Source organism: Siphateles boraxobius, unplaced genomic scaffold (genome assembly GCF_051911475.1).
Source record: "Siphateles boraxobius isolate OS27281-9 unplaced genomic scaffold, OSU_SipBor_1 35, whole genome shotgun sequence".
Classification (NCBI taxonomy): domain Eukaryota; kingdom Metazoa; phylum Chordata; class Actinopteri; order Cypriniformes; family Leuciscidae; genus Siphateles; species Siphateles boraxobius.
The window spans coordinates 12,912,680-12,937,905 of record NW_027508975.1 but is presented as its reverse complement, the minus strand read 5'-3'; the positions used below and the strand labels follow the sequence as shown (position 1 = coordinate 12,937,905).

The following is a 25,226-nucleotide window of genomic DNA, read 5'->3' as shown; positions in this document are numbered from 1 at the left end:
GACAGGGCTTAGACTAAGCCAGGATTAGACTCAATAAGTCATTTAAGTAGCTTTCATAAATGTGCCTTAGAAGATATGTCATTGCATGTTGCTTTCAGTCAAAACAGCTCAAACATACATTATAGTCTGGGACTAGGCTTAAGCCTTGTCTGTGAAACCGGGGTAATGTATGACCTACAAGCTCAAATGCTGTAGTTTACCCGCTAGGCTAGGCTAGGGGACTTTTGTTTACATATTCAACAATTCCGTTCATCGAACCGGAAGTGACGCCCTGTTGTTGTCCATCTCGTCATCACATCGCTAATGTAGCGAATGTTGGCGGGTGTGTATAAAGTATTGGAAATGTTCATCAACCTTGCAGCGAGATTAAATATGACATGCGGAATGTTCTTCTGATATGACAGTTATAATGGAGGTAACTTTCCTGTTCCAGACAACACTAGTTTAGAAAGCTGCTGTCGCTTAAACATAAAATAAAGCAAGAGTTAGAAGGAATTGGATGCCAAAACCAATATGTATAACGTTAGTTTAAACACATGAAAATAAATATAAATGTTTCCATCGGACAATGGGCGTTATCATAAGTGTACACAGGTTCTTCTGTATCCTTATATGATATTCTGTATGCGTGATATTTTGTCCCGACAGGTCTGAATTGGGCATTGTGAGTGAGATGGATCAAACTAGAAAACGGAGATTAAATAACAGGAAAACTGGGCTTTCTCATTGTAAAGTGGCGAGAGTGGAAGAGCCGGGGGAAGTTCCTGGGAGCAGAGATGTTACAGATACTACAGGATCATGCAGACATTTCAATACCATCAGATCATCCAACCCACAATCTAACAGTGCCAGTAAGTTAGTCACAAACATTGTGAGAAACCTACCTGGACAGCAGTTTTGTCTATTATATGGGCTCCTATAGCGCCAAATGCTGACTAGGATATCAAATACAGCCTAGATGTGCGTTTCAGTTATGGTGAAAAGAATAATTATCTAAAAAAAATAAAGATAAATACAATAAAAATACATTGCTACCAAATACCCAATAGATTTCTTTCTTGCACATTCTTATGTTTTCATATATTCATATTTAAATTTACTACCACTAACTGAAAAGTACTACGGACAGTGAAAGTTTTACTATAGTAATACTGTGCTATTCCAGTACCTTGACTAAATACCATGCTGTTAATGATTATAGTGGTATCAGAAAGTGTGCCTGTCTGGATAATCTGAAACGTTTATGTGAATAATGTCAGGTCAAGAACAACATGCTGCATGTACCCAGAAGCCTGAAGATGATGCTGTGAAGACCTTGATCATGACGTTTGGTGAGTTCACAAAAGACTGTCCTCATTAGTTATCATAGATATTGACCAGGGGTGCATTTCCCAAAAGCATCGTGAGCCTAAGTTGATCGTAGGGGTGGGCGATATACCTGTAGACACAATAAAATGGTAGAAATGTGTCAACCGATAGAGATTTTGGACTTTGTTGATCATTTTGGTCAGTTTTTTTTTTTTTTAAGTTTAAAACTTTTGATTTGTGAGTCAAAATTAAAATGGTAAAACCTATAGGGGTTTCCAAACTTTTTTTTCTAACCCATTAGATGTAAAATAATTACTTTGTGTTCTTTATATTACTATGTAAATATATTACTATTAGTATTTGTAACTACTATAATGTTCCCACTGAGATTTGATAGATAGATAGATAGATGGATAGATAGATAGCTACTTTATTAATCCTTCTCAAGAAATTAGATTTGTTACAATAGCAACAACCACATTCAATCCAGACAACATCAATCGATCTACCTAACTATATTCATAAAAAAAAAACTTTCACGAAAGCATTCTATACCCTATAATACATTAACTAAAACATGCTATACACTATAATGATAATTTTAAAAACAAATACACAAACAAAATTACCTAAGGCATACAACCCCTATTTTAATAATACTAAGAACATGGGTAAAAAATATAAGAATAAATAAATAAATATAAATCAGGCTCAGTTATTAGTTATTGCATATTAAAGAACCTAACAATGATTTTGGTGGAATCACCCTGCCACTGAATGGACAAGTACTGAGTTTCAATACTTTAACAGCACATTTGCATGTTTACTATTTTCTGATGTTGGTTAATGGTTACAGTGTTGTTTTATGAACCCTAAAAAAATTAACATAATAATGATAATCATCATTATTGTTTTTGTTAATTTTATTATGTTATAATAAATGTTTACTCTAATTATAAAAAATGAACATTTGTGTAAATTACAATTGTACTGGAAAATAAAAAATGGATATTTGATGATAATTATAATAATCAAAGTTAAAATATTAATATTTATGTTTTAAATTCTACACTTTCAAATGTTCTAACCCTTGGGCTTTTAATATTCCAAAGCTTCAAGCTTTTTTTTTGGCAGAATATTGGTGAAATGCTGTAAACTTCTGTCCACAAAAATGGAAATTATGCATAATTGAAAATAAATAATGCGTAACTGTCACAGGTTGCGTTTCTAAAAGCGTGTAAAATTCAGCAAATTCAAAGATAAATTTCGATAATCATACTGAGCTGGATCAGGATTTTTAGTTCATTTCATTTAATTGTGCAGCCCCATTTGTTTATTTTAATTTGATTTAATTAATTATTAGCCTTTCATGAACTCACGAACCCCCAGATTCACGATTTCCCGTTTAGGAAACCCCGCAATAGATAAAACATTATCAATCGACCATGCGAAACAGTCTAAAACGTGTTGATGAAAAATCAACTGTGTTGCTCTTTTTCAGATAAGGAACAGTGTGGAACCCGTGCGCTGGGCCGAAAGAAAGGTTTGAGAAGGAAAAGAGACGCAGTCAGTGAAGTAGAAACTCAGCAGAAGGAATGCGAGGATGAAATCCAGCCGGAGGTCGAGATTGACCAAGAGCTGGACAGAGAACTGGAAAACAAATCTCGACAACATAACTTGACCTCTGCGAACGTTCGTAGCATCATTCATGTGAGTGTGGAGTGTTTCTTCAAGACGCTAGTTTGCTAAATTTCCTCTAGCATATGAAGCCTTGCATAATCATCTCTGACTTTGTTTTCAGCATATAGCTCAACATATTTACTGTCCATTTGCAGGAAGTGATTACCAATGAGCATGTTGTGGCCATGATGAAAGCAGCTATCAGTGAAACTGAACCCATTCCTGTTTTTGTGAGTATAGATGTTTTTTAATCAACTGCTCTGCTAGAAAGTGGTTGGCAGTTTTTAAAAGGGGCATTAGATACTATTTAAAAAAAATATTTTTTTGATTATTGGGTTTAATAGAATAAATTATTACACATTATTTTTCACATACTTTACATTATTGTAGCTCCTCTTTTCCCAGTCTGTTGATTTCTACAAAGCCTATCCTTCCTATAAGCTCGGAGTGCTCTGATCGGCCAGCTGACCCTGTTCGTTGTGATTGGCCAAACAACTCCTTACTAACGCTCCTTACTATAATATCAAGCTTTAACTTCTAAGACTTCATTTATAAACACACAGTTATTAATAATGTCATCGGTTTTACCATATCAGTTCGAGCCCGAGAGAATGCGGATGATTAAGCCGATCGCAACCAATTTTGCAAGCATGACTTCAGCAGAACGTTTCACAGTGGTAGTCTGTATCTCTCCCAGGTTCAGGAAGCTGTTCTCTGTAAAATGCGCTGTGCACAAACAAACCTTTTGGTTTTACTGCTCAGGAACAGCTTTATAAATAAATCTTAACCCCTGATTAACCTCTGAAAGCGAAGAAGGGGTTTGCATCTTTCGCATCCAAACTCACAGTGTCTCCGCGACATGACAACAACACTTCAATTCACTAAAACCTCGCCTTCTTTCTTTGCGTATGCCTTTGGGTGGGCATTATGCTGATATTTTACATTTTGATGTGTACGTTTGAGGAAGTAATATCTGGACTTCGATCGAGCCGTTTTAGGCAGGTGTGGAATCAGTGTTCTCTGTTAGATAGAATAAATCCCTTTGTGGGAAGACCACGAGCTTTGTAACTTTGCAGATCGTATAAATGCACAAACGGATACATTACACACTACAGGAAAAGTAGAACATTAAAAACATTCATATGACCCCTTTAAGCTCACACATTTCTCTCTCTGTCTCACAGGAGCCCAAGATGACTCGTTCTAAACTGAAGGAGGTTGTGGAGAAAGGAGTTGTAAGTTGCTTAGATTGTATAGGAGCATGTATTACACTGCTGCATATTTCCAGTTATCCATATTAATTTTGCAGTATTTATTTTACGGTTACATATTTTAATAGCTACCTAAGATTTTAGCTTGTTAGCATGAAATGTCGTCCGTAAAAAATGTTCAGAGACCTGAGACATACAACATTAATAAATTAAATGAGGTGTTATTGTTGTTTTTGTAGGTCATTCCTGCTTGGAACATTTCGCCAATTAAGAAGTCATCAGAGGTAAAGGTAACCAACAAGAAATCATGTACAAGAAAAGGACCAGGCCGTTATATGCAGAATATATTATTAAATGGTGTTTGCACTTTCAGAAGGGACCCCAGTTTGTGGATATTCCTTTAGAAGATGAAGACTCCTCTGATGAAGAGTATCGGCCTGATGAAGAGGATGAGGATGAGACAGCTGAGGAGGTTGGAGAGAAAGATTTTTGTCAGTCATTTGATACTTTCTTGTCGCAATGGTTTTGTAGAGACTGTGTTTGTGTGTGTGTGCGTGCATGGTAGACCCTTCTGGAAAGTGACTTTGAGAATTCGTCTTCTCCACGGGGCAGTCGAGTGAATCTAAACAGATCACAGTCTGAACATGAGGAGGACGGAGCCAGCAGCTCCAGACTGGTAAGACTATATGCTGTAGCTAAAAGTAATCTAATATGTATTTTTCAACATTTTGTTGAAAACAAACTATTCAAAAGTTTGGGGTCAGTAAAGATTTTTTTTAATGTTTTTGAAAGAAGGCTCATGAATACTTAAAATAAATAAATAAAAACTGTAAAAACAGTGATATTGTGAAATATTATTACAATTTAAAATAACTTTTCAATTTTAGTATATTGTGAAATGTAATATATTCCTGTGATGTAAATTTTTAGTCAGCCATTAATTCTAATATGCTGGTTTGCTGCTCAAGAAACATATCTTAAAATGATCAATGTTGAAACATTTTGATAGAAACCATAATCCTTTGATGAATGGAAGAGCATTTATTTCAACTAGAAATAATTTATAACATTATAAATGTCTTTACTCTCACTTTGGAAATCAATTTTATGTGTCCTTGCTGAATAAAATTATAAATTTCTCTACATACTTTAAGAACTTCTTGCCCTGCAATAGCCCCCCCCCCCCCCCCCAATTAAAGAAGCCATATTTTCAACCAAAAAGCCATTATTACTAAGAAGCCAAAATGTTTAATGCAAGAAGCAGAATACAACAGTTTAAATCAGAGTTTCAAACTTTCTTTTAAAACTCTCATAAAAACAAAACAAATTACTATACACAAAAACATATTTATTACCCATTTCTACAGAGCCTTCGCAGGTCCAGGCACCTGACAGTAGCTGTCACCCCAATGGGACCTCCCCCACCCCCACCGGCCCCTTCCAGGGCCCCACCAGATTGCAGCTTCTTAGAGAAACTCCATGCTGTAGATGAGGAGCTGGCCATCGGCCCTGACTGCATTGAGTCTTTTCAGGTGCACCTCACTTCACTACTATTGTTTGTGTAGTTTCTATTCGTATTTCTATTTACAGTAGAACCAAGAGGTATATGGACATGTAAGTCACATTGAATGTAATTGCAAACAAATTATAAAACTATTTATTTGTATTATATCATTTATCTCATGCATACTGTGCCTGAAGCAAAACAATCAACTGAAAATGTTTGTTTTGGTTTGAGTTTATAAAACAAAAGATATACACTACCAATCAGAAGTTTGGGGTTGGTATGATTTTTTAATGTTTTTAAAAGAAATCTCTTGTCACCAAGGCGGCATTTATTTGATCAAAAATACTGTAAAAACAGTAATATTGTGGAACATTATTACAAATTAAAGGAGTCATGACATGAGACCTCAAATTTGCCTATATCTTTTGAGGTCTTTGTGCCACTAAAACATCCTGCAAGTTTCATAGCTTAAAACGATCTCCTCATTATAAACAAAGCATTTATTTAATCAAGCTCCAAAAATGGCCCAGTTTGATGTTGCAGGATCTGTGACGTCACACAGGCAAATACATTTGCATATCATATGCCTGCCTCCAGAGCAAGACCTCGGAGTATAGTTAAACATTATGGCAGCATAGGCCCACTACTGTTCAGTCACTTAACGGTTGACATTTGCCTACACCAGTGTGAAGGTCACATTTAAAAGCAAATATTCATGACCCCTTTAAAATAACTGTTTTATACTTAAATATATTTTAAAATGTAATGTATTCCTGTGAAAATAATAAATCAAATAAATCAAAATAATAAATTAAAATAATAAAAATATTATTTTAAATATTCCTGTGATGGCAAAGCTGAATTTTCAGCAGTCATTTATCCAGTCTTTAGTGTCACATGACCCTTCAGAAATCATTGTAATATTCTGATTTGCTGTTAAAAAAAAACATTTATTTTCATTATCAATGTCGAAAACAGTAGTGCTGCTTAATATTTTTGTGGAAACTGTGATGCATCCATAATACTTTTTTCCATGAAGCTTTGATGAATAGAAAGTTCAAAAGAACAAATTTTATTTTAAATATTTCTTAAAATGGAATCTCTATTTGGCATTAGAGTCTCACTAGCACTAATGGAGAGGAGAGCCTGATTTCATTTCGAACGCGATCCAAACGACCACTGAGAGACGTCCCTATGGGCCGGCTGGAGGCGGAGCTACGTGCTCCTGACATCACACCGGACATGTATGAGTTTGGCTCCGCCCCTGAGGACAGAGAATGGACCCATTGGTTGCAGGGTCTCATGACGTCAGATATGGAGAATGAAGGTACGGATGGGGCGAAATTGTGAACATGCATATGTTTCTTTAGATGTGTTTCTCAAAAACGCTCTTATTCTCTTGCCAGAGGAGGGTGATGATGAAGATGACCCTGAGTACAATTTTCTGGCTGAAATCGATGAGCCTGATGTGGAGGACTATAGGAATGACAAAGCAGTGCGCATCACCAGTAAGTTCATTTGAGAGAAATGATTTGCAGATCATTTGTTCTAGTTTTATATTAATCACCTTCTTTCCTTGTTACTCAGAAAAGGAAGTGACTGACTTGATGGAGGAACTATTTGAGACAGTAAGGATTTTAATTCATATCTTATAATCTTATAACTAAGGATGTGCAAGAATACGTGTTTTCAAAATGGGCTAGTCATCAGTTGCCTGATCGAAAGGCCCCAATGATTTCCACCATACGGAAAACGTGGACGTAATCGCAGAATCCAGTCTTAAAAATGGATTTTACCTGTATATAACATGGATTGTCACGGAATGCGTCAAAATTTGGATTAATAAATCAAAAGTAGGGCTAAACACTTGATCAAATTGCTATATGTAAAAATTGCACTAGTAAAAAGCATGCTTTTTAAAAATAAAGTCTGCATGTTCGGTGTGTCTCTGTGTGTAAGTATTAAACTGTAAATAATTAAATTGTTATGCATTTAGTTGCATTTAGTAAGATTTATGCTATTTGTTTGATTGCTACCATTTCTGAAAATAAATTTGTATTAAATCATAAACACAGAATCCATAAGAATTAAAACAGACAACACAGAATTTCTGGGGGAAAAAACAACAATTCAAGGCCCTATTATTGTTAGAATTTTAATAAATTGTTAACGATTTATAAATTCAAATCATTAGATGTACTTTACGATTATTAAAATGTAAGACTATTAAAATGGATTTCAGAAAATGTAAATGAAAAACACAAAAATTGGTAAATACTAAAAAATGGGGGGGGGGGGGGGGGCGCGTATTCAGTTGTGGAACTGTCAAGACCAATCCCTACTTATAACATGCTTCTGCTTTTCTTTTTCTCTGCTTAACTCCTTCGCCATTAACTGTAGTTTCAAGATGACGTCGGGGGTCAGGAAGAAGATGGACGTGAAGAAGAAGAGGAAAAAGACGAAGAGGATGGTCCCCTGCAAGAGCCGCCTGGCATTCTGGAGAATATTCAGTATGTCCATCCTCAGTTACACAACCACCACATCATATATATTTAGATGACACAACTGATATACAATTGCTCTTTGGTGAAATGTTTGCTGTGTGTAGGTATGAGGACCCGTTAGCAGATGTCTTGAAGCAACGCTATCGTACAGTACGGGAGCAGCTGGCGGCTGTGAGGAAACGGAAGGCTCTGCTGAAGAGTAAAGGAGTATCTGGACCTCCAGTCTGCCCTCAACAACCTTCCATCCCCATAACATCCATGACCCTGAACACAGCTCAGAAACTACAGCTACAGCAGCAGATCCAGCAGGTCTACAAAGATTTGCTCAATTTAAAGAAGTGCAACTAACAAACTATTAAGAGTTTCTCCTTTGACTTTTAATAACCAGATTCTTTATGTCTTTAAGGAGAAGTTTAGGAGTTTTTATTCAATGGTTTTTCACTGGCTTTTTTTTTTTTTTGTCCTGCAGCATGTGCAGCTCCTCACGCAGTTGAACATGTTGAGCAGCTCAGTCAAGGGTCTGGAGACAGAAGCTTCAACAAGTAGACAGTTCCTGGTGGGACATACACACATATTTCAGTAACACCCCAGGATGTACACAGATACGTTTTAATATCATTTATCGTTTTCTCTCTTTTTTATTGTACTCTCTCAGTTGGAGCTGCAGATGTTTGCCCAGCGTGGAGAGCAGACTTGCGGTCCAGCAGAGCACGGCTTCACCAGCATCTTCAAATCCTGCAACCTTCTGGGTGCTATTTCTCTGCTGGAGGAACTAGATCAATCACCCAAGGGTGACCCTACTGTCGCGAGGCCATGTTTCCCTGGTAATTTATCTAAATGTGGCTGCCTTTGTATACTCTCACGTATTCCCTTCATCGCCTGAAAGCCAAATAGTTTTAGTCAGTGTAAGTTATACTAAAGTTAAAGAAGTCTTACTTTCACTCACCATCTGATCGTAGTGTAATTGAGAAACAAAAACACACTGTTGCACACTTTTTTTGCCAAATTATCTGGAAACTTTAGCGTTAATCTTTTTGCTCTTTGTTTTCTTGTTTAATTGTGTAGGATGTCCGTTTCCTACTCCTTTGGCCTGGTCGATGGCGACTCGGCCTGTGTTTCTCTACCCAGAGCTGCTTCCTTCAATCCAGCTACGCCCTTCAAGATTCAAAGGACAGTTTACTTCAGCAGAAGATTGGTACTACACACACATCAACCTGAATCATTATACATTCTTTAAAAGTACTCCAACAACACTGCTTTTCTCTGTCATCAGTCTTGTTGTTCTAGGTCATAAGCACTTAAGAACTACCCTACACCCACTGCAGATGACTTGTCGCTATCTGCTTGCTGCTAGAAGCGTTGTCAGTTTGAAATCACACATCCGTGATGCATGTCATAAGCCCTTTCCCAATGTCATCAAGGTGAGTGAATGAACACATATATAGGAAAAATTATCATGACATTGTGACAACGTGCTTACAGCGTGTGACAGCAGAGTCTATATGATAATGTAATATGTAATAATGTGGGTTAATATTATTAAAAGTTATGATAAAGTGAACCTTATAGATAAGAGGGAAGAAATATGTAGCCTCACTTTTTTTCAGTACTTGAATTTATTGGCCAGACTGTGTCTACACACATACTGTGCATGTATACAACTTGTGAAATTTGACTTAAGAAAAAAATACACAGCAGATTTGCAATATGCATATTTATTTCCAAACTACATATTTTGCCACATTGTTTTCAGACATACTTTTTGACGGGGAAATGCCCCTCCATGCCCTTGGCCTGTATGAGGGTGAGTCCTTGTGAGCAGCGCCCCCCAGTGGAGAGAGAAAAGAGCCTCATGCCTGATTGGCTCTCGGTATAACTGCCTATAATCTTGCTCTGTTTTTGTAAATCCTTCTGTTCTTCATTTTCTGTTTCTACCAAGTGGTGAAACATCTGATTTATATTGAATCTGTAACCTTTCTCTCCTGTAGAAAAACCTTAAGTGCATTTATGAGCATGTAAGAACATTTAACCAACCATCTGGAAACTCCCAGACTACCGAATCTCCAGGTCCAGGACCAGACTGTAGTTTTACTTCAGGCATGCGTTACCCTCCCAGCCTTCCTGAAGACCTTGCTAAGACACTTGTTCCTTCACTACAGGGTCCATGCAAAAAGAAGAAAAACAAGACTGCTAAATCCATCAAGCCTTTAAAACCTCCCCTGTTAGCTGAGGAGCTAGAGGTGGTTCTCAACCAGTTTCCAACACTTTTACCAAAATCTGTTACGGTTTCAAGTCCGTCGCTTTCCCACCCTCCTCATCTTGCTCCGGTTCTGAGGCCAAAAACGAATCTATGCTTGTCTGGAAATAAAACTACAAAGGGACCTGCAGAGAGAGCGATCATACTATCTAGCCTGTCAAACGTGTCTCCTGTGGAACGAAACCAAGGTGGTGCAGTTGTCACTTTACTGACTGCTCCAGTCGCACCTGAACTGAGTGCTGTTCCTGTGAAAAATGCTGTAGAAACTCCAATGGGTGTCTCTGGTTCTCCAAAGAGAGCTCAAGTTGGTGCAACCCAGGGGGGCGTAATCATCACTTTACCTGCTGCTATGACACCAGAGCTGAATTCCTGTCCTTCAGGGCATGTAATTGTGAACCAAACTCCGCAAATAATCACCTCTAACATTGAACCAGCCACTCCTAGAGGGTCAAACCTCATCATCACTCTTCAACCGCCTCCAGTTCCCAACACCTTAATATGTCCCACCCCAATCATAAAGACGAACGCCCCATTGTCTATAGATCATGTTAGTCAGCGCTGTGGCACACTGCTTAAACTTATACCGAGGGACTCTGGTGGTCTAGCTCAAGTATGTCAAAAACCTCTTAATCGGTTTCTTCTCCTCCCTCCAGGCTATGTGTTTGCAGGTACTAGCTTAGGCCATCAAACCTTAAAACACTCATCAGCTCTGAATAGCACAGAGGTAAAACACAGTGCGCAAAAGAGAACTCCAGATAATTTCCACAGCGCTGATGGGCCACAAGGAGGACCATCACAAATGTCCTCCATTCAAGAGTGCTTACAAGAAACTGCATTAGCCGAAGAAGAGCTGAATCTTGATGATGATGTTGAGAATGAGGTTGAAGAGTATGGTGAGAAGGACTCCAGAGAGCTGTTTCTCACACTTTCCGAATCCTCTGGGAGCCCGACGCCCAGCATCGACGTGGAAGATGCTGACATGGAGATGGTTTTGGTCAGGGGGGAGAAACTAGAGGAGCAGAAAGCAAAAGAAAGGCAAGGTACCAGTAGGCAGACTGGGGAGGAGGAAACAGGTGGAGCCGACAATGTTTCAGACATTCCAATTGTTTCAGAACTTCGGGTGAGATCATTTTTTATGTTTTAAAAATTATTCTAATTTTGTAAACTTCACAAAGTGCTCTCTCTCTCTCTAAGAACCTGTCAATAATGTGTCCTGGTCATATTACACTCCCCAAAAAAAATGTGTTGTGATTTTTTTTTCTATTATTTTCTGTTACTATGTTTCATTATTTACTTTAAATATAAATTATATTATGTATATTTATTTTATATTTAAATATTTAAGCATCTTATCTGATGGTAATCACAAAAAAATAGTAAAATGTCGGTATACATAAATAAAATAGTAATATAATAATGTTTTAAATTGTCATAAATATACATGTTAAGGTCCTTGCACACTGAGTCCGAAATTCTCGTATGTCATTTTAGCAGGTTAAAAAATAAATACGACGTCACGTTGTGTCAATCACATTTACACACTGCCTCGGAAACTTTGTCCGTCATAAAAAAATTTGATTCGGGCTCGTTTTCCACATCCGTAGCAAGCATTTTGAGAGGTGTTTTGACAGTTCAGATCCACTGAATGTTGAATACGAAAAAACGCATATGAAAATTTCCAAATTTTCGGACAAAAACTCTACAAAATAGGCATAATTTTCTTTATGTAAAATAGAATGTCTTATTTTTTTCTTTTGGGGTAAAATATGAACATGATGTGTTCTCATGAGATTCAACCAGTAAAAGCTGGAGTTCCCATTTATGCGTTTTGTATTTATGAGACTTTTTCATTTAACTAGTTAACCTTATCCATTGTAAACACCAGGAAACCGTGGAGAAATTCTCGCACATGGCCACAAAGACAAGATCTGAAAATAAAGGAATACCAGATGATGTTAAATTAAACCATCAACCTTCAGGTCAGTGCAGTCGTTAAATAGGAGTACACCAAAAACAAGATGTTATTGAATTCAGCACATTCTGTTGCTGGAAAAAATTGCTGTAAAAGTGGGCACATTTACATAAATGCTAATTAATGCAATTAGGGCAAATATCCCTGTTAATCTAAATTGAATAAATGTGGCACTCTCAGGTGCCCATCGTACCCACACTGAGGAGATGGCTGAGGAGAGCCCTTTTGCCCTTCACAATGGTGCACCTGATGACGATCCCTACAGAGACGCTAAAGATGTTGCCTTTGCCCAAGCTTACCTGGAGAAGGCAAGAAATAATATAATATTTATATGTGCACGAATAATAATTGCACAGTATTTCTGCCTGTCAGATTTTACATATTCAGTCTGAAATGTCTCAGAACTGTATGTCTGTCTCCAGGTGTATGAGGTGCTGCAGATGGTGCCAGGGAAGGTGGACGAGTTCCTGTGTGTTCTGTCTGAGTTTGAGAAAGATCCAGAAAGTCGCACATCACTCGAGCTGTTGGCGAGACTCAAGCCTGTGCTGAGCGACTGGCCTGAACTGCTTCAAGATTTTGCTGCTTTCCTGCATCCAGATCAAGCCAGAGAGTGTGGCATGGTAGAAGAGAATTAACAATACTTTCATATGCATGGCTAAATATAGCGCACAATCATAAAGTTTCCTGGTACAAATGTGATGCTGTTCTTAATGTGTCAATTTAGCTGGTAGAACAGCAGGCATTTGAGCGCAGCAGACGGTTTCTACGCCAGCTCGAGTGTACTTTTGGAGAGCAGTCAGCTCTCTACAGAAAGGTGGTGCATATTTTACAAAGGGGTCCATCACAGGATCTTGCTGACTTCAAAGATGTCAAAAAGGTACCAAAAAGGGCACAAGCAGACAAACAGTCCTACCTTCTTGTGGCATTTTAGCCTGTCTTCACTTTCTTTTTATTTTCAGATAAAAACTCAGATAACATTGCTTTTCCGTGATCACACTGACTTGCTAGAGGAATTCTGGGAATTTTTTAAACAGCTATACCCCCAAGTGCAAGATGAGGATCAAGCAGACAATGTGTCCAATGTGGAAACGAATCAGGGCTTGGCAGAAAGCCTGTCCTATCAGCCAATCAGAATTGTCGTACCAGATAAAAAAGTGGAGCCAGTCAAAAGAGCCATTAAACATAGAAGAAAAAGAGACAAACATGCTCAGGTACCACATGAGGAGACCATCTCCTATTATAGGTCACTTTTCCTATATATTCAATGTCTATGGAGATCTCAAGCCACCTGAATTGTGTTCTCTGTAATGTCTGTTTTTTTGTTTTTATCTAACACAATATATAATCCTCATCTCTCTCAGAAGGCAGAAATAAAAAAGAACAAGGCCAAGAAAAACAGTGCCGAGTTGGAAAAGAAGGCAGCTGAAGCTCCTTATGTGGACAGTCAACATTCTTTATCTAATGCCACAGGAAGCTCAGTCTGTGCCAAAAATATCTCCCGCACACCAAATGGGAAAAAAGTAGTCCTCTGGACAAGGTTAGAATTGTTGTGCAACATTCATGTCTGATATTACACGATACTTTCTTTTCTATTTTTTTATCGTATTTCTTTTCTTCTTTGATCGTCTTTTCTTTTCTATTTTTATCACTTGCGGTGGACAATCATAATTTGTGAAAGTGTTTCCTTGAATTACAGATCAGTAATTCCTCTTTCTGTCTTTTAAATTCAGCATCCTATGGATTGTGGCCTATTCTGTTCAAATTTACAATAATTATTTGAACGGAAGCTAATGCTTAATTTCTGATTCTTGTGCAACGCTGTTTATTTATATGGGTAGCTGACTTTGCTGTGTACCCCTACAGAAGTGAAGTTTTTACATTACAGATTTAGATGTATATTAATGTTATAAAATATTTGTATCTGTGTTTTGTTTGTGTAATGATAAGGGAGGCAGACCATGTAATACTGACCACCTGTCAGCGGAGAGGAGCCAAGCCAGCCACGTTTAATGCCATCGCGGCCCAACTTGGCAACAAAACAGCCAACGAGGTTCGAGCTCTTTCTTTCATGTTTAGATGCTTTTTCTCACAAAGATCATGTCTGAGTCATATTTCACTTTTTCTTATTTTATTTTGGGGCAAAATATGTTTTTTATTTTCATTGGCAGTGTGCGGTAATCCATCTATTCCAGTGTATTCTGCAGTCAGGTCAACCATTATAAGTCACATCTTAGGTAATCAAACCATTTTTCTTTTTTCTCTTTAGGTTTTTGAGCGCTTTCAAGACCTCATTAAGTTGTTCCGCAAATCCAGGAAGTTACATCACACAAACCAATCGGACACAGAGCTCCAGTCCGGTACAATAGAAGATGAACCAGACTGAGATTAAAATTTTGTTGAACAATTTGAACAATGAGTGCAGGCAGGACCTGCTGCCTGAATTGATTCAGAAACAATGTAACACTTTATTGTGTGTTACTTGAACATAAGAAACACCATATAGTATTAGGAAATGTGTTATCCTTGGGACAAGATATATTTATGGTTCTATTTTCTCAAGGCAGACATTACAAATATTGTGGAATTATTATTTATATGATTCTTAAAAATGACAAACAGAGAATTGTCTTAATTATTATTCATATTGTTTCCTGTTAATTCTTATAACAATTATATGAATTGTTCTTGTACAATTTTATGTGAAGGAGTATCACTAAATAAATTATTTAATTTATTCTCGTGAATAAATCGACTATTATTATTATTTGTTCTGACTGTAACAGAGCAATACGAGTCTCCCAGGAGGAGCTTTGATTGACAGAGAAATTCACCAATGACTGTTTTACATCTCATCAGCTGGAGAATTACTAGCCAATCATCTCCTACTTCAGTGACAGTGTTTTCATCCCGCCCCTCACACGGGCACAGGCATATCGGTGGAAACCGCCCGGCAAGAGCGTTTTTTTTTAGTTCAGTTTTGGTTTCTGAATTTGGAGAATTAATCTCTATTTCTTCCTTGATGGATAATTTTCTATTGCGCGGGATTTTATGTTTGTTAGTCGTATGTATGTTGAGCTCGTCAGCGCGTGGACGCAGTGATGTGCTCGAGCTCAGAGACGCGGACTTCAATTACCTCGCGCCCGAGCAGGAGACCCTGCTGGTGAAGTTTTATGCACCATGGTGAGAGAATAATGTTTCATTTACGAATATAAATATGCAATTAAGAACATTTTATTGTAAAATGATTATAAGAAGAGTGCATGCCTGCATTTGCCACTCGCCGTACGGTGCTGCTGAATGTGATGGCGTGAGCTGTCCATGGTGCCTACGTACAGCTGACAGTTGCGATGCAAACTCGGTTCTCAAAAAAAAACATTTGTTCTTTTTCATAAAACATTTTAAGGTTTTAGGAAAACCCTCAGTCTTGGGATAAGTAGCACCATTCATTTATCTATTGTTCTATTACAAGTTCATTATTCAGCAGCATTGTTGTCATTTATTCCATAAATTCCATCAGTTTTTGATAGTTTAGCTGCTCTGTTTTGTTTTCAGGTGTGGACACTGTAAGAAACTCGCCCCAGAGTTTGAAAGTGCAGCTACTCGACTGAAGGGAACAGTAACTTTAGCCAAGGTGAATACAGTAGGAGAAGGAAATTACAATATCTTGATCTCTTGGCTTGGATCACATTACAGGAATGTTCTTAGTTCAATACAAATGAGGCTCTTTTAAAATGTGACATGCTGCCAATTAACACAGGGAGTTACTTAAAATTTGTGGAAACAAAAACTGTTTTCTGTTTACTGTGCTCTTACAATGGAAGTCAGTGGGGGAAGACATTGTCCTGGGATAAATGGTAAAATACACACAATTTTGAAAGTATAGTCAAAAAAAGCATTAAATCTGATTCGTGTCCTAACCTTATTTGTGTAAAGTTATGTAATCTTTCAACATCTGTCATGGGTCATGACCGTGTAAAGCGCTGACTTTCACACAATGTGTGCAAGGATACCAGAAAGAGCAAAAGCCAGCCACACATAAAATCCTCCTCCCCGTTTAGACAGCTCAATTAACACATTTAGTGTTGAAGAATAAATAGAAGTATTTTAACAAAAATGCAAGCTTCACATTTCTATCTTTAAAACCGCTGTAACATTTCCCCCATCCACTTCCATAGTTAGTGCTTTACTATAAATACAATTTTAGCTTTTACAAAATGAGTTTGAAATTTTTGTTTTGTGGTGATCACAAGCACATGCATTGTGTTGATAGAGCTCAACTTGATTTGAACTAGCAACATTTCTTTATTGGAAACTGATCTTATGATCCTATATTATAGAGCCTTAATGTTAGATAGTAATGTTCATAAGTAGAGATTGCATGTTCTTCAGATGGTTTAAGGATGTGTGCCATTCTTTGTCCAGGTGGACTGTACTTCTAATACAGAGACCTGTAAGCACTATGGGGTTACTGGATACCCAACACTCAAAATATTTCGGAACGGACGGGAATCGTCATCGTATGATGGTCCACGCTCAGCTGGTATTTGTTTTAAGTTTTCCTGTATCATTTCAACTGATGTGCACAATGAATGCAAATGCAAATTGGCTGGGGATGTCATAGTGGATGTATAATTTCCAAACAGATGGAATTGTGAACTATATGAAGAAACAGGCCGGGCCGGATTCTGTGCCTCTGCAAAGTGAGCATGACCTGGAGAACTTTATAAACAACTTTGATGCCAGTGTAGTTGGTAAGTGCGTTTATTGGCTTTGTTTGAACTTACTCTAAAAAAATATATATATATATCTTGTGTAGATTAAAAATATTTAATACACACTAAATGTAATAGCGAAATGTTATATTATGTACATTTAAATACATAAATTCAGTAGATGGATGGATAAATAGATGGATAGAGTTGTCATTGTGTGGGGACATTGAAAAGTCGTTTAATGCTTTGAAGTACATCGCAGAATGGCTTGTTTCCCACAAATGAAAAGTTGTTATCTAAAGAAGAATGATCAGATGTTATTTTTCAACAAGATAATGCTCTTTCCCAAGTTGCAAAGACAACCAAGAAGTGGCTTGAGAACAAGTACATCAGAATAATTTTTTGGCTTGGTCAGAGTCTAGATTTGAACCCTATAGTGAATATTTGGTCTCATATTAAACTCAAACGAACTGGGAGACATTTTTCAACTACTTATAAAGTATTTGAAGCCATTGACAATGAGTGGAACATCATAGACTCTTCTTCCTGTAAAAAGCATTCCTGCAAGCTGGGGAAGGCTATTACATGCTAAGCTACTTTATCTAAAGCTTTTGTGCAATTTTTGTTAATTTCCCGACCAGTGATTTGTGATTAAAATGGTTTAGACCATTATAAGACCAGTAAATATTATAACCATTTTTGGCTTGGCCCCCTTTTTTTTTTGCCCAGGATTAATGTCTTGCCTCGTTTCTTTTCTCTGTCCGTCTCTCAGGGTTCTTCTCAGGGACTGACAGCTCTCAACTCGCAGAGTTTCTTAAAGGAGCCAGTTTAATGAGGGAGAGTTTCCGCTTAGCCCACACCACAGACCTCCAGCTTGGAAACAAACATGGCGTCACATACGAGTAAGCAATGGGAGGAACTTCAACTGGTGGGTCGTGTCCCAAAAACGAAGTCACAGGTCTGTTCTAAAAGGGGGAAACAGCAGTCGGAAAACAATGAGAAAAATGCAAATCAGCTAACAATATTATTGTGAATAATAGCAAAATAAATAGGCTTATTTATGTTCCCATCACTTTTGCTGTTGATGTCAAATTTCATAATTAGAATCAGAATCAGAATGAGCTTTATTGCCAAGTATGTTTACACACTCAAGGAATTTGTCTTGGTAACAGGAGCTTCCAGTGCAGAAGAAAGTACAGACATACATATAGTGCAGACATACATAGGAATGACACAGTAGAAATGAAATTAAAACGATAATATAAGAAACAGACTTTTAAATAATGCAATATAATACAGTGGTAGAAATATAGAGAAAAATATATATGTAATATATATATACATAATGTAATTTGGGAGATACTCACTAAATTAGATAAATGCCAACAATACAACTTAGTACATTAGGTTTGTTTGCATTAAAGATCAACTTTTATTCAGATGTAATAAATTGATGAAATAAAAATAAACAAAATACATTTCAAATAAATGCTGTTCTTTTGAACTTTCTATGTATCAGAATCCTGAAAGAATCATGGTTTCCACAGAAATATCCTGTTTTCAACATTGATGATAATAAGAAATGTTCTAGAGCACCAAAAATCAGCATATTGGAATGATTTTTAAAAGATCATGTAAAAATTCAGCTTTGCCATTACAAGAGTAAATTACATTTTAAAGTACATTAAAGTAGAAAGCATTTGTTTGGCATTGTAATAATTTTGTTCAAATAAATGCAGCCTCGGTAAGCATAAAAACATAAAAAAAAAAAAAAGAATTAAAAAATCTTATCGACCCCAACTTTTATGGAGCGTTACAAATGTTTATTGAGCCCCTAAAGGGACATCTTAAATATGAGTTGGGAGGACAAAATATATTTCAAAACTGTTGCTTTCCCCAGGGAAACAAAAGTTTTTAGACGGAATGCAAAGTTTCTCAAACGCAAAACATTTGCGGGAATACGCAAAATCATTGACATAATTTTTGCATATTTCTTTTTCCATCACCATTTCCATTTAAGGGCTCTGTAAATGGCAGTGTAAATTGGGAAGATATTTAAAAAATATTTAGTCATCTTAAATCTTAATTTTCATCTGTCATCTTAATTTTCCATATTACTGGATCTTTTGATTTGAATATTACTATTTGATGTTAAAGACATTTTTGTTCACTTTGGTTCAATAAACCAACAATGGTTTTGACCCAAAGCTGACAGTTAAGCTTGTTGTTCAGGATAAATAAATAAAAATGATTAATATTAAATTTATTGTGCACTATTCAAAATCTGTGTGCCTGCAGGTCCGTGCTTCTGTTCCGACCCCCCAGACTGAGCAGTAAGTTTGAGGAGAGTGTGGTGCACCACAGAGGATCAATGTCCATCACAGGCCTGCGGCGCTTCATCAGAGACAACATGTGAGCAGACGCTGATACGCCACACACGAGCACATAAGAAACACACAGAGAGCAGGTGCTGAGATGTTGATTGCTTTTACTCTGTAGTTTTGGCCTTTGTCCTCACCTGACCAAAGAGAATAAGGATTCGTTTAAAAAGAGGGATTTGTTGACTGCCTACTATGACTTGGATTATCTTCGCAATGCCAAAGGCTCCAACTATTGGAGAAACAGGTGGGTCATTCAGAATCAGTGAGCGAACATGTTTATTACAAAGTCATAAAGTACAACCCCCAAATCCTGAAAAGTTGGGACTTTTTGTAAAAAGTTATAATATTAAAAATCTGTGATTTGTTAATTCTCTTTAACCTTTATTTAACTGACAAAAGTGCAAAAAAAACGTCCAATGTATTCACTAGTCAAATTAAAGGATTAGTTCACTTTAAAAAAAACTTTTGCTGATAATTTACTCACCCCGATGTCATCCAAGATGTCCATGTCTTTCTTTCTTATCTTATCTTATCTAGCGAAACGATCGGTCATTTAAAAAAAAAAGAAAAAAGTTTAAGTTTTATAAGCACAAACGCTCGCCTTGCTCTGTTCTGTGATGCGCGTTCGTTTCAACGTAATTGCATATTACGTGACGTCACGAACGCGCATCCCGGAATGTTTTCGTTAAAAACCTTAATTTCTTTTCGACTGAAGAAAGAGAGACATGGACATCTTGGATGACATGGGGGTGAGTAAATTATCAGCAAAAGTTTTTTTTTAAAGTGAACTAATCCATTAAATGCATTTTGTAAATTTAAACAAATTTAGATTTTGATGGCTGCAACACACTCCAAAAAAGTTGGGACAGTGGCACAATAAATGTGAAAAGACTATAGGATATTTGAAACAGTCCACAGTTAGCAGGTCAACTGGGCAGTACAGTAGGTGAGAGTATCTTGTTTGGGTATAAAAGAACATCCACCAAAGACTCATGGCTCACCACTGTGTGCCAAATGTGAGAGAGTTGTCAAACTATTTAAAAATCACATTTCTCAATGCAAGATTGCAAATATGTCTTTCACATTGTGAAAAGATTCAAGGAATCCAGAGAAATCTCAGTCTGTGTAGGGCAAGGCAGGAGTCCTCTGTTGATTGTGCGTGACCTTTGAGCCCTCGGATGGTATTGCATGAGAAACCATCATGCTACTCTGTTAAATACAGCCACATGGGCTCGGGAGTACTTTGGAAAACCGTTTTCACTGAACACAGTCTGACGCTGCATCAAGAAATGCAACTTGAATCTCTGTTACACAATGAGAAATCTATACATCAGTTCTATGCAGAGACGGCGCTGAGTTCTCTGGGTCCCAGCTCGTCTCAGATGGTCTAAAAGACAGTGGAAATGTGCGCTGTGGTCAGATTTGTTTTGGGGTAAAACTGACCAAATACGAAAGGGACCATCCAGACTTTCATCAGTGACAGGTGCAAAAGCAAACATCTGTCATGGTATGGGGGTGCATAAGTGCAAACGGCATGGGTGACACGCATGTGTGTGAAGGTACCATTGATCTGGGGGTGTATATTGGGATTGTACAGAGATATATATAGTGGCTTCAAGATGACATCTTAAATAGGAAGCAAGACAATGCCAGGCCTCATTCTGCACGTGCTACAACTGAGTGTTTTTGTAGACACTCTTCACCGTAGATTGGATGTGCTGTACTTGCCTGGCTGCAGTCCAGATCTGTCTCTTATTGAAAATGAATGACCCATCATGAAAAGAATAATTAGACAACGATGACCATTGGCTGTTCATGAGTTATGAGAACCGAGTGTGTTGCAGCCATCAAAATCAAAATGTGTTTATATTTACAAAATGCACTTACAGCTGCAGTCCTGAACTTTTGTTGCTCTAGCGGTTAATTAACAGAACTGCATGTGTCTTGCGGAAGAACATTGTAGCCGGAGCTACTCCTCTCTGTTTATGTCTATGACGAGTCACGCAGGTACTGGGTTACTCCGCAGGGGTACGACCCAAACCAGTCTTAGATAGTCAGAATATAAACACTTATTAGAGGTGGTTCAGGATAGGACAAAAACGCGTCTTGGAAAATGGATTCATGATGTACTCGCTCATTTTATAATTTTTGTCCCTGAGTTCAATATGCGCAATATGTGCCCTTTTTCCTGAGCATGTTATTGGCCAAGACTTTCCGTCCCTGGAACGAGCTTCTCATCTATTACAATCCTCTACAATAAACAGTAGATGGCATCATAAAGCCTGTTTTTTTCACAGATGATTGCTTTTAAAATATATTAGTTGGGGTTTAAACCATTTTGCCCAAATAGACGAAAAACCCATTAGGTACAGTATCTTTTAGTTGGTCATTAAAAACATTTTCTTTGTACTTTTGAGAATTTGACCAAATGTCCCAACTTTTCTGAATTTGAGGTTGTACTTATCTGTCCTTCTCTGTCCCAACTACATTTAGAGTGCTAAAGGTGGCGTCTAAGTTCAGTTCTCAGGGCCTTTTGTATTCTGTGGCGAACCGTAATGACTTTAAGGAGGAGCTTGAAGATGAGTTTGGTCTGGGTCCGTCAGATGGAGCCGAACTGCCGTTTGTCACCATCAGGACACGAACAGGAAACAAATACACCATGCGGGAGGAGTTTACGTGAGTACAAACACTTCATTATGATACTGTTTTAATGTTTTAGAACCTTTTTTTTGTTCTTCAAAGGAATTTGCATTCGTTGAGTCTAAATAGGTGATGCCATTACAAGGATCAACACCCAAAACACAATATTTCATTTTCAACCGAGAAACCGGAGTGGAGGAATCTGATCTTAAGTAAATTAAAATAAAATAATAAAAACCAATTAATCCGTTTTTTCTCAAATGCTCTTCTTTTTCGTATTTTTTTTAAGCTGAGAAAATCGTGTTTTGTCAAAGACAGCAACACGTATAAGCAATGCTTCTATCGCTTGTTTCTGCTTTTTCTTCGCCTGTGTTTTGATCCAGTGATTCTATCAGAAGGTGTGTATAGCGCCTCCTACTGGATAACAGTGAAAACATGGATTGACGGCAAATTATGTTTCAATGGAAAATTCAATCAGTGGTGGGGAAAGAGTTAATGTGTTCACATAAGATATACAAATCAGTTTTAAACAGTTATTACACTATTGTTCAAAAGTGAGTTTAATGCTTTCATTGAGTTAGGATGCATAAAATTGATTAAAAGCGGCTGTACATAATCATTTCTTTTTAAATCCTATTTTGAATACATCCTGTTATTTTAAACTTTTTACTTCTTATCAAAGAATCCTATTTTTCCCTAAAAATATTAGATGTTTTCTACATTGATGATAATAATAAGAAATGTTTCTTGAGCAGTAAATCAGCATACTAGAATGATTTCTGAAAGGATCATGTGACTGTAGACTGGAGTAATGATGCAAAAAATTCAGCTTTGCAATCACAGGAATAAATAACATTTTAAAATATAATCAAATAGAAAACGTCCATTGTAATATTACTGATTTTACTGTATCTTTGGTCAAATAAATGCAGCCTTTATGAGCATATACCATTATCATACTTATTAATATATTAACATATTAATAAGACTGTTATCATAATATTGTTTAAATATAATACAATTCTTTATTTAGCTCTACCACAGCTAACATTGTGCAAACACTCCTACAGTATTTTGGTTTGTTATAGACCTTCAAGGTCAATGTGATTTAATTATGTCTGGTTTTAACTGTAAATATGGACCCTCCTCAGACGAGATGGCAAGTCTTTAGAGAGTTTTCTGGAAGACTATTTTGCTGGGCGACTAAAGCGCTATGTCAAATCAGAACCTGTGCCTGCCAAAAACAACAGTCCGGTCAAGGTTAGTGAGATGTGTGTAATTAAGTCTTCATTTACTGTATCACTTCAGGCATTAACTGGAGTTGATGTTTGTGGCCAGGTGGTTGTGGCGGATACGTTTGAAGAGATTGTGAATGACCGAGAGAAAGACGTGCTTATTGAGTTTTATGCTCCATGGTGTGGCCATTGTAAAAAACTGGAGCCCAAATTTACAGAGCTTGGAGAACAGGTGAGCTTTACAGACATCAGTGTATGACTTATATCTCTTTCTGAATTTATTCTGATCCTGTTTTTCTGGTTTCTATGGTCTTGTATGACTCTTAGCTGTACAGTGATCCCAATATTGTAATCGCCAAGATGGATGCAACTGCCAATGATGTCCCACAGGGCTATGACGTGCAAGGGCATGTATTCACATCTTATCACTCATCCTCAAATCTTTTATATTCATTGCATTATCCATTGTTAATTTTGTGTTGTTTTTTGTACAGATTTCCTGCAATATATTTTGCCGCTGCTGGACGGAAGGATGAGCCAAAACGATACGAGGTAGTGTTTATTTCAACCATCTTATATACAACAATATGGCTATCATGTTCATATATTTGTCATTATGAACATTAATTCTTTGTATTTTGGTTGTCACCTTTCAGGGAGCCCGTGAAGTGAAGGATTTCATCAGCTTCCTGAAGCGCGAGGCGTCCAAACCTCTTGTCCTAAACGGAGTCAAGGAAGAGCTGTAAACATTAAAGGGAAAATTAATTTTTGTTGTGAATTTTTGTTCATAAAAGGTGGGGAATTACGTAGAATTCTGCTATGGATCAGCCATGCATATCAAATCAAATTAATTGGCAACATTCAAATAAATAAAATTCTCTCTAATTTATAATGTGTATGTGTGATAGAAAAAGAGCTGACTGCTTATTATACTAGAGCCCTGTTTTTGTTGTTATGGTCTTCGTTGCATGAGCTTCACTGCTTTGTTGTTTGTTGTTATGATGCTCAGTTCCATCTGTGCATCTACTGGTCCAACCGCATTAATTACTGCCTTTGTTTTAACGTACATTTACAAAAAGGCCTATATTCACGGTTTCAAACTAATCCGATTTCATGCAATAGATGGAATGGTAATTGGTTTAAACTTCAGTTTGTGGAGTATCAGCATACGGAGCATTATTATGTTTATGTCATTTGGAATTTCAAACTGAACCGATCATATGGAATGGCATCTTTTAACGCATGCAGGGTTTCTTTTCTAGGACAAAATCTCTGCTAGGACACGGTCTCATTTCGTTCAAATGACAAATTACTATTCTAAATTCAGTTGAAACATTGGTTGTTTAATAATTATTTGTTGACTATTTATGTAGTTTGGGTGTGTATTCACAAAGTAAATGTAGTCCTGTCACTTTAGTATTTTTTTCTACTATATGTATGCCTTAAGGTTAGAATGTTTGACATCTAAATGAAGCTTTCTGTTCAGCAAGCTTGGTACTCCTTGATGAACAGCAAAGCGGAAACTAAAGAAATCCAGGTTTATTAAAAGGAAAATGACTTTGGTCAGCTGTTTCTTTCATGTTTGAAACCAAAATGTGTTAATCTGAGACTTAAACTGGTTTCATTTTTAGCAGGGTTCATCGTCATGGTAATTCACAAAACACTGCTAACCTGGCTCCAGAATAGGTTTTATTCTGGATTAGAGATTGCCACCCAAAACTGGTCCATTCAGCTGTGAGTAATGGGGCTTATAATCGGATACAATAATGCTAACAGGACACTATTGTCAATATAATGAAAGTGAATAAGAACCGAGGCT

General features: G+C 37.1%; 2 protein-coding genes across 4 annotated transcripts; both read left to right on the top strand.

The window, feature by feature from the left end:
* The first annotated feature begins 254 nt into the window (after positions 1 to 254).
* Positions 255 to 15,187, top strand: gon4la (gon-4 like a). Of its 3 annotated transcripts, none has more exons than XM_077196458.1 (29): positions 255 to 415; positions 649 to 851; positions 1,260 to 1,331; positions 2,810 to 3,018; positions 3,144 to 3,218; positions 4,173 to 4,223; positions 4,439 to 4,489; positions 4,573 to 4,671; positions 4,765 to 4,875; positions 5,567 to 5,731; positions 6,823 to 7,033; positions 7,113 to 7,214; positions 7,294 to 7,334; positions 8,107 to 8,216; positions 8,315 to 8,519; positions 8,680 to 8,766; positions 8,866 to 9,034; positions 9,276 to 9,405; positions 9,484 to 9,631; positions 9,964 to 10,080; positions 10,199 to 11,587; positions 12,353 to 12,446; positions 12,620 to 12,747; positions 12,862 to 13,059; positions 13,164 to 13,316; positions 13,399 to 13,650; positions 13,801 to 13,976; positions 14,387 to 14,489; positions 14,706 to 15,187. In XM_077196458.1, exons 2-29 carry the CDS (start codon positions 674 to 676, stop codon positions 14,820 to 14,822), a joined length of 4,941 nt encoding a protein of 1,646 aa, XP_077052573.1. In that variant the 5' UTR covers positions 255 to 415; positions 649 to 673; the 3' UTR covers positions 14,823 to 15,187. The 3 variants fall into 3 exon arrangements, with proteins under 3 accessions (XP_077052573.1, XP_077052575.1, XP_077052576.1); XM_077196460.1 differs by having other exon boundaries at positions 274 to 415; positions 4,439 to 4,483; XM_077196461.1 differs by having other exon boundaries at positions 277 to 415; positions 13,164 to 13,307.
* Positions 15,188 to 15,334: 147 nt separating this feature from the next.
* Positions 15,335 to 24,969, top strand: pdia8 (protein disulfide isomerase family A, member 8). The gene is made up of 13 exons (XM_077196455.1): positions 15,335 to 15,619; positions 15,992 to 16,070; positions 16,862 to 16,979; positions 17,083 to 17,190; positions 17,924 to 18,053; positions 19,450 to 19,563; positions 19,651 to 19,776; positions 22,026 to 22,208; positions 23,324 to 23,432; positions 23,511 to 23,639; positions 23,735 to 23,814; positions 23,902 to 23,959; positions 24,064 to 24,969. The coding sequence occupies exons 1-13, from the start codon at positions 15,459 to 15,461 to the stop codon at positions 24,151 to 24,153; spliced, it is 1,485 nt and encodes a 494-aa protein (XP_077052570.1). The 5' UTR covers positions 15,335 to 15,458; the 3' UTR covers positions 24,154 to 24,969.
* Positions 24,970 to 25,226: the final 257 nt, after the last annotated feature.

What these genes read in the sequence shown, in the direction of transcription:
- gon4la (XM_077196458.1), top strand. Translation starts at nt 674, where the DNA reads ATGGATCAAACTAGAAAACGGAGATTAAATAACAGGAAAACTGGGCTT. An exon ending in CCCACAATCTAACAGTGCCA is followed by an intron (nt 852 to 1,259) that starts GTAAGTTAGTCA and finishes GAATAATGTCAG; the next exon opens with GTCAAGAACAACATGCTGCA. An exon ending in GACCTTGATCATGACGTTTG is followed by an intron (nt 1,332 to 2,809) that starts GTGAGTTCACAA and finishes GCTCTTTTTCAG; the next exon opens with ATAAGGAACAGTGTGGAACC.
- pdia8 (XM_077196455.1), top strand. Translation starts at nt 15,459, where the DNA reads ATGGATAATTTTCTATTGCGCGGGATTTTATGTTTGTTAGTCGTATGT. An exon ending in ACCATGCGGGAGGAGTTTAC is followed by an intron (nt 22,209 to 23,323) that starts GTGAGTACAAAC and finishes GACCCTCCTCAG; the next exon opens with ACGAGATGGCAAGTCTTTAG. An exon ending in ATGAGCCAAAACGATACGAG is followed by an intron (nt 23,960 to 24,063) that starts GTAGTGTTTATT and finishes GTCACCTTTCAG; the next exon opens with GGAGCCCGTGAAGTGAAGGA.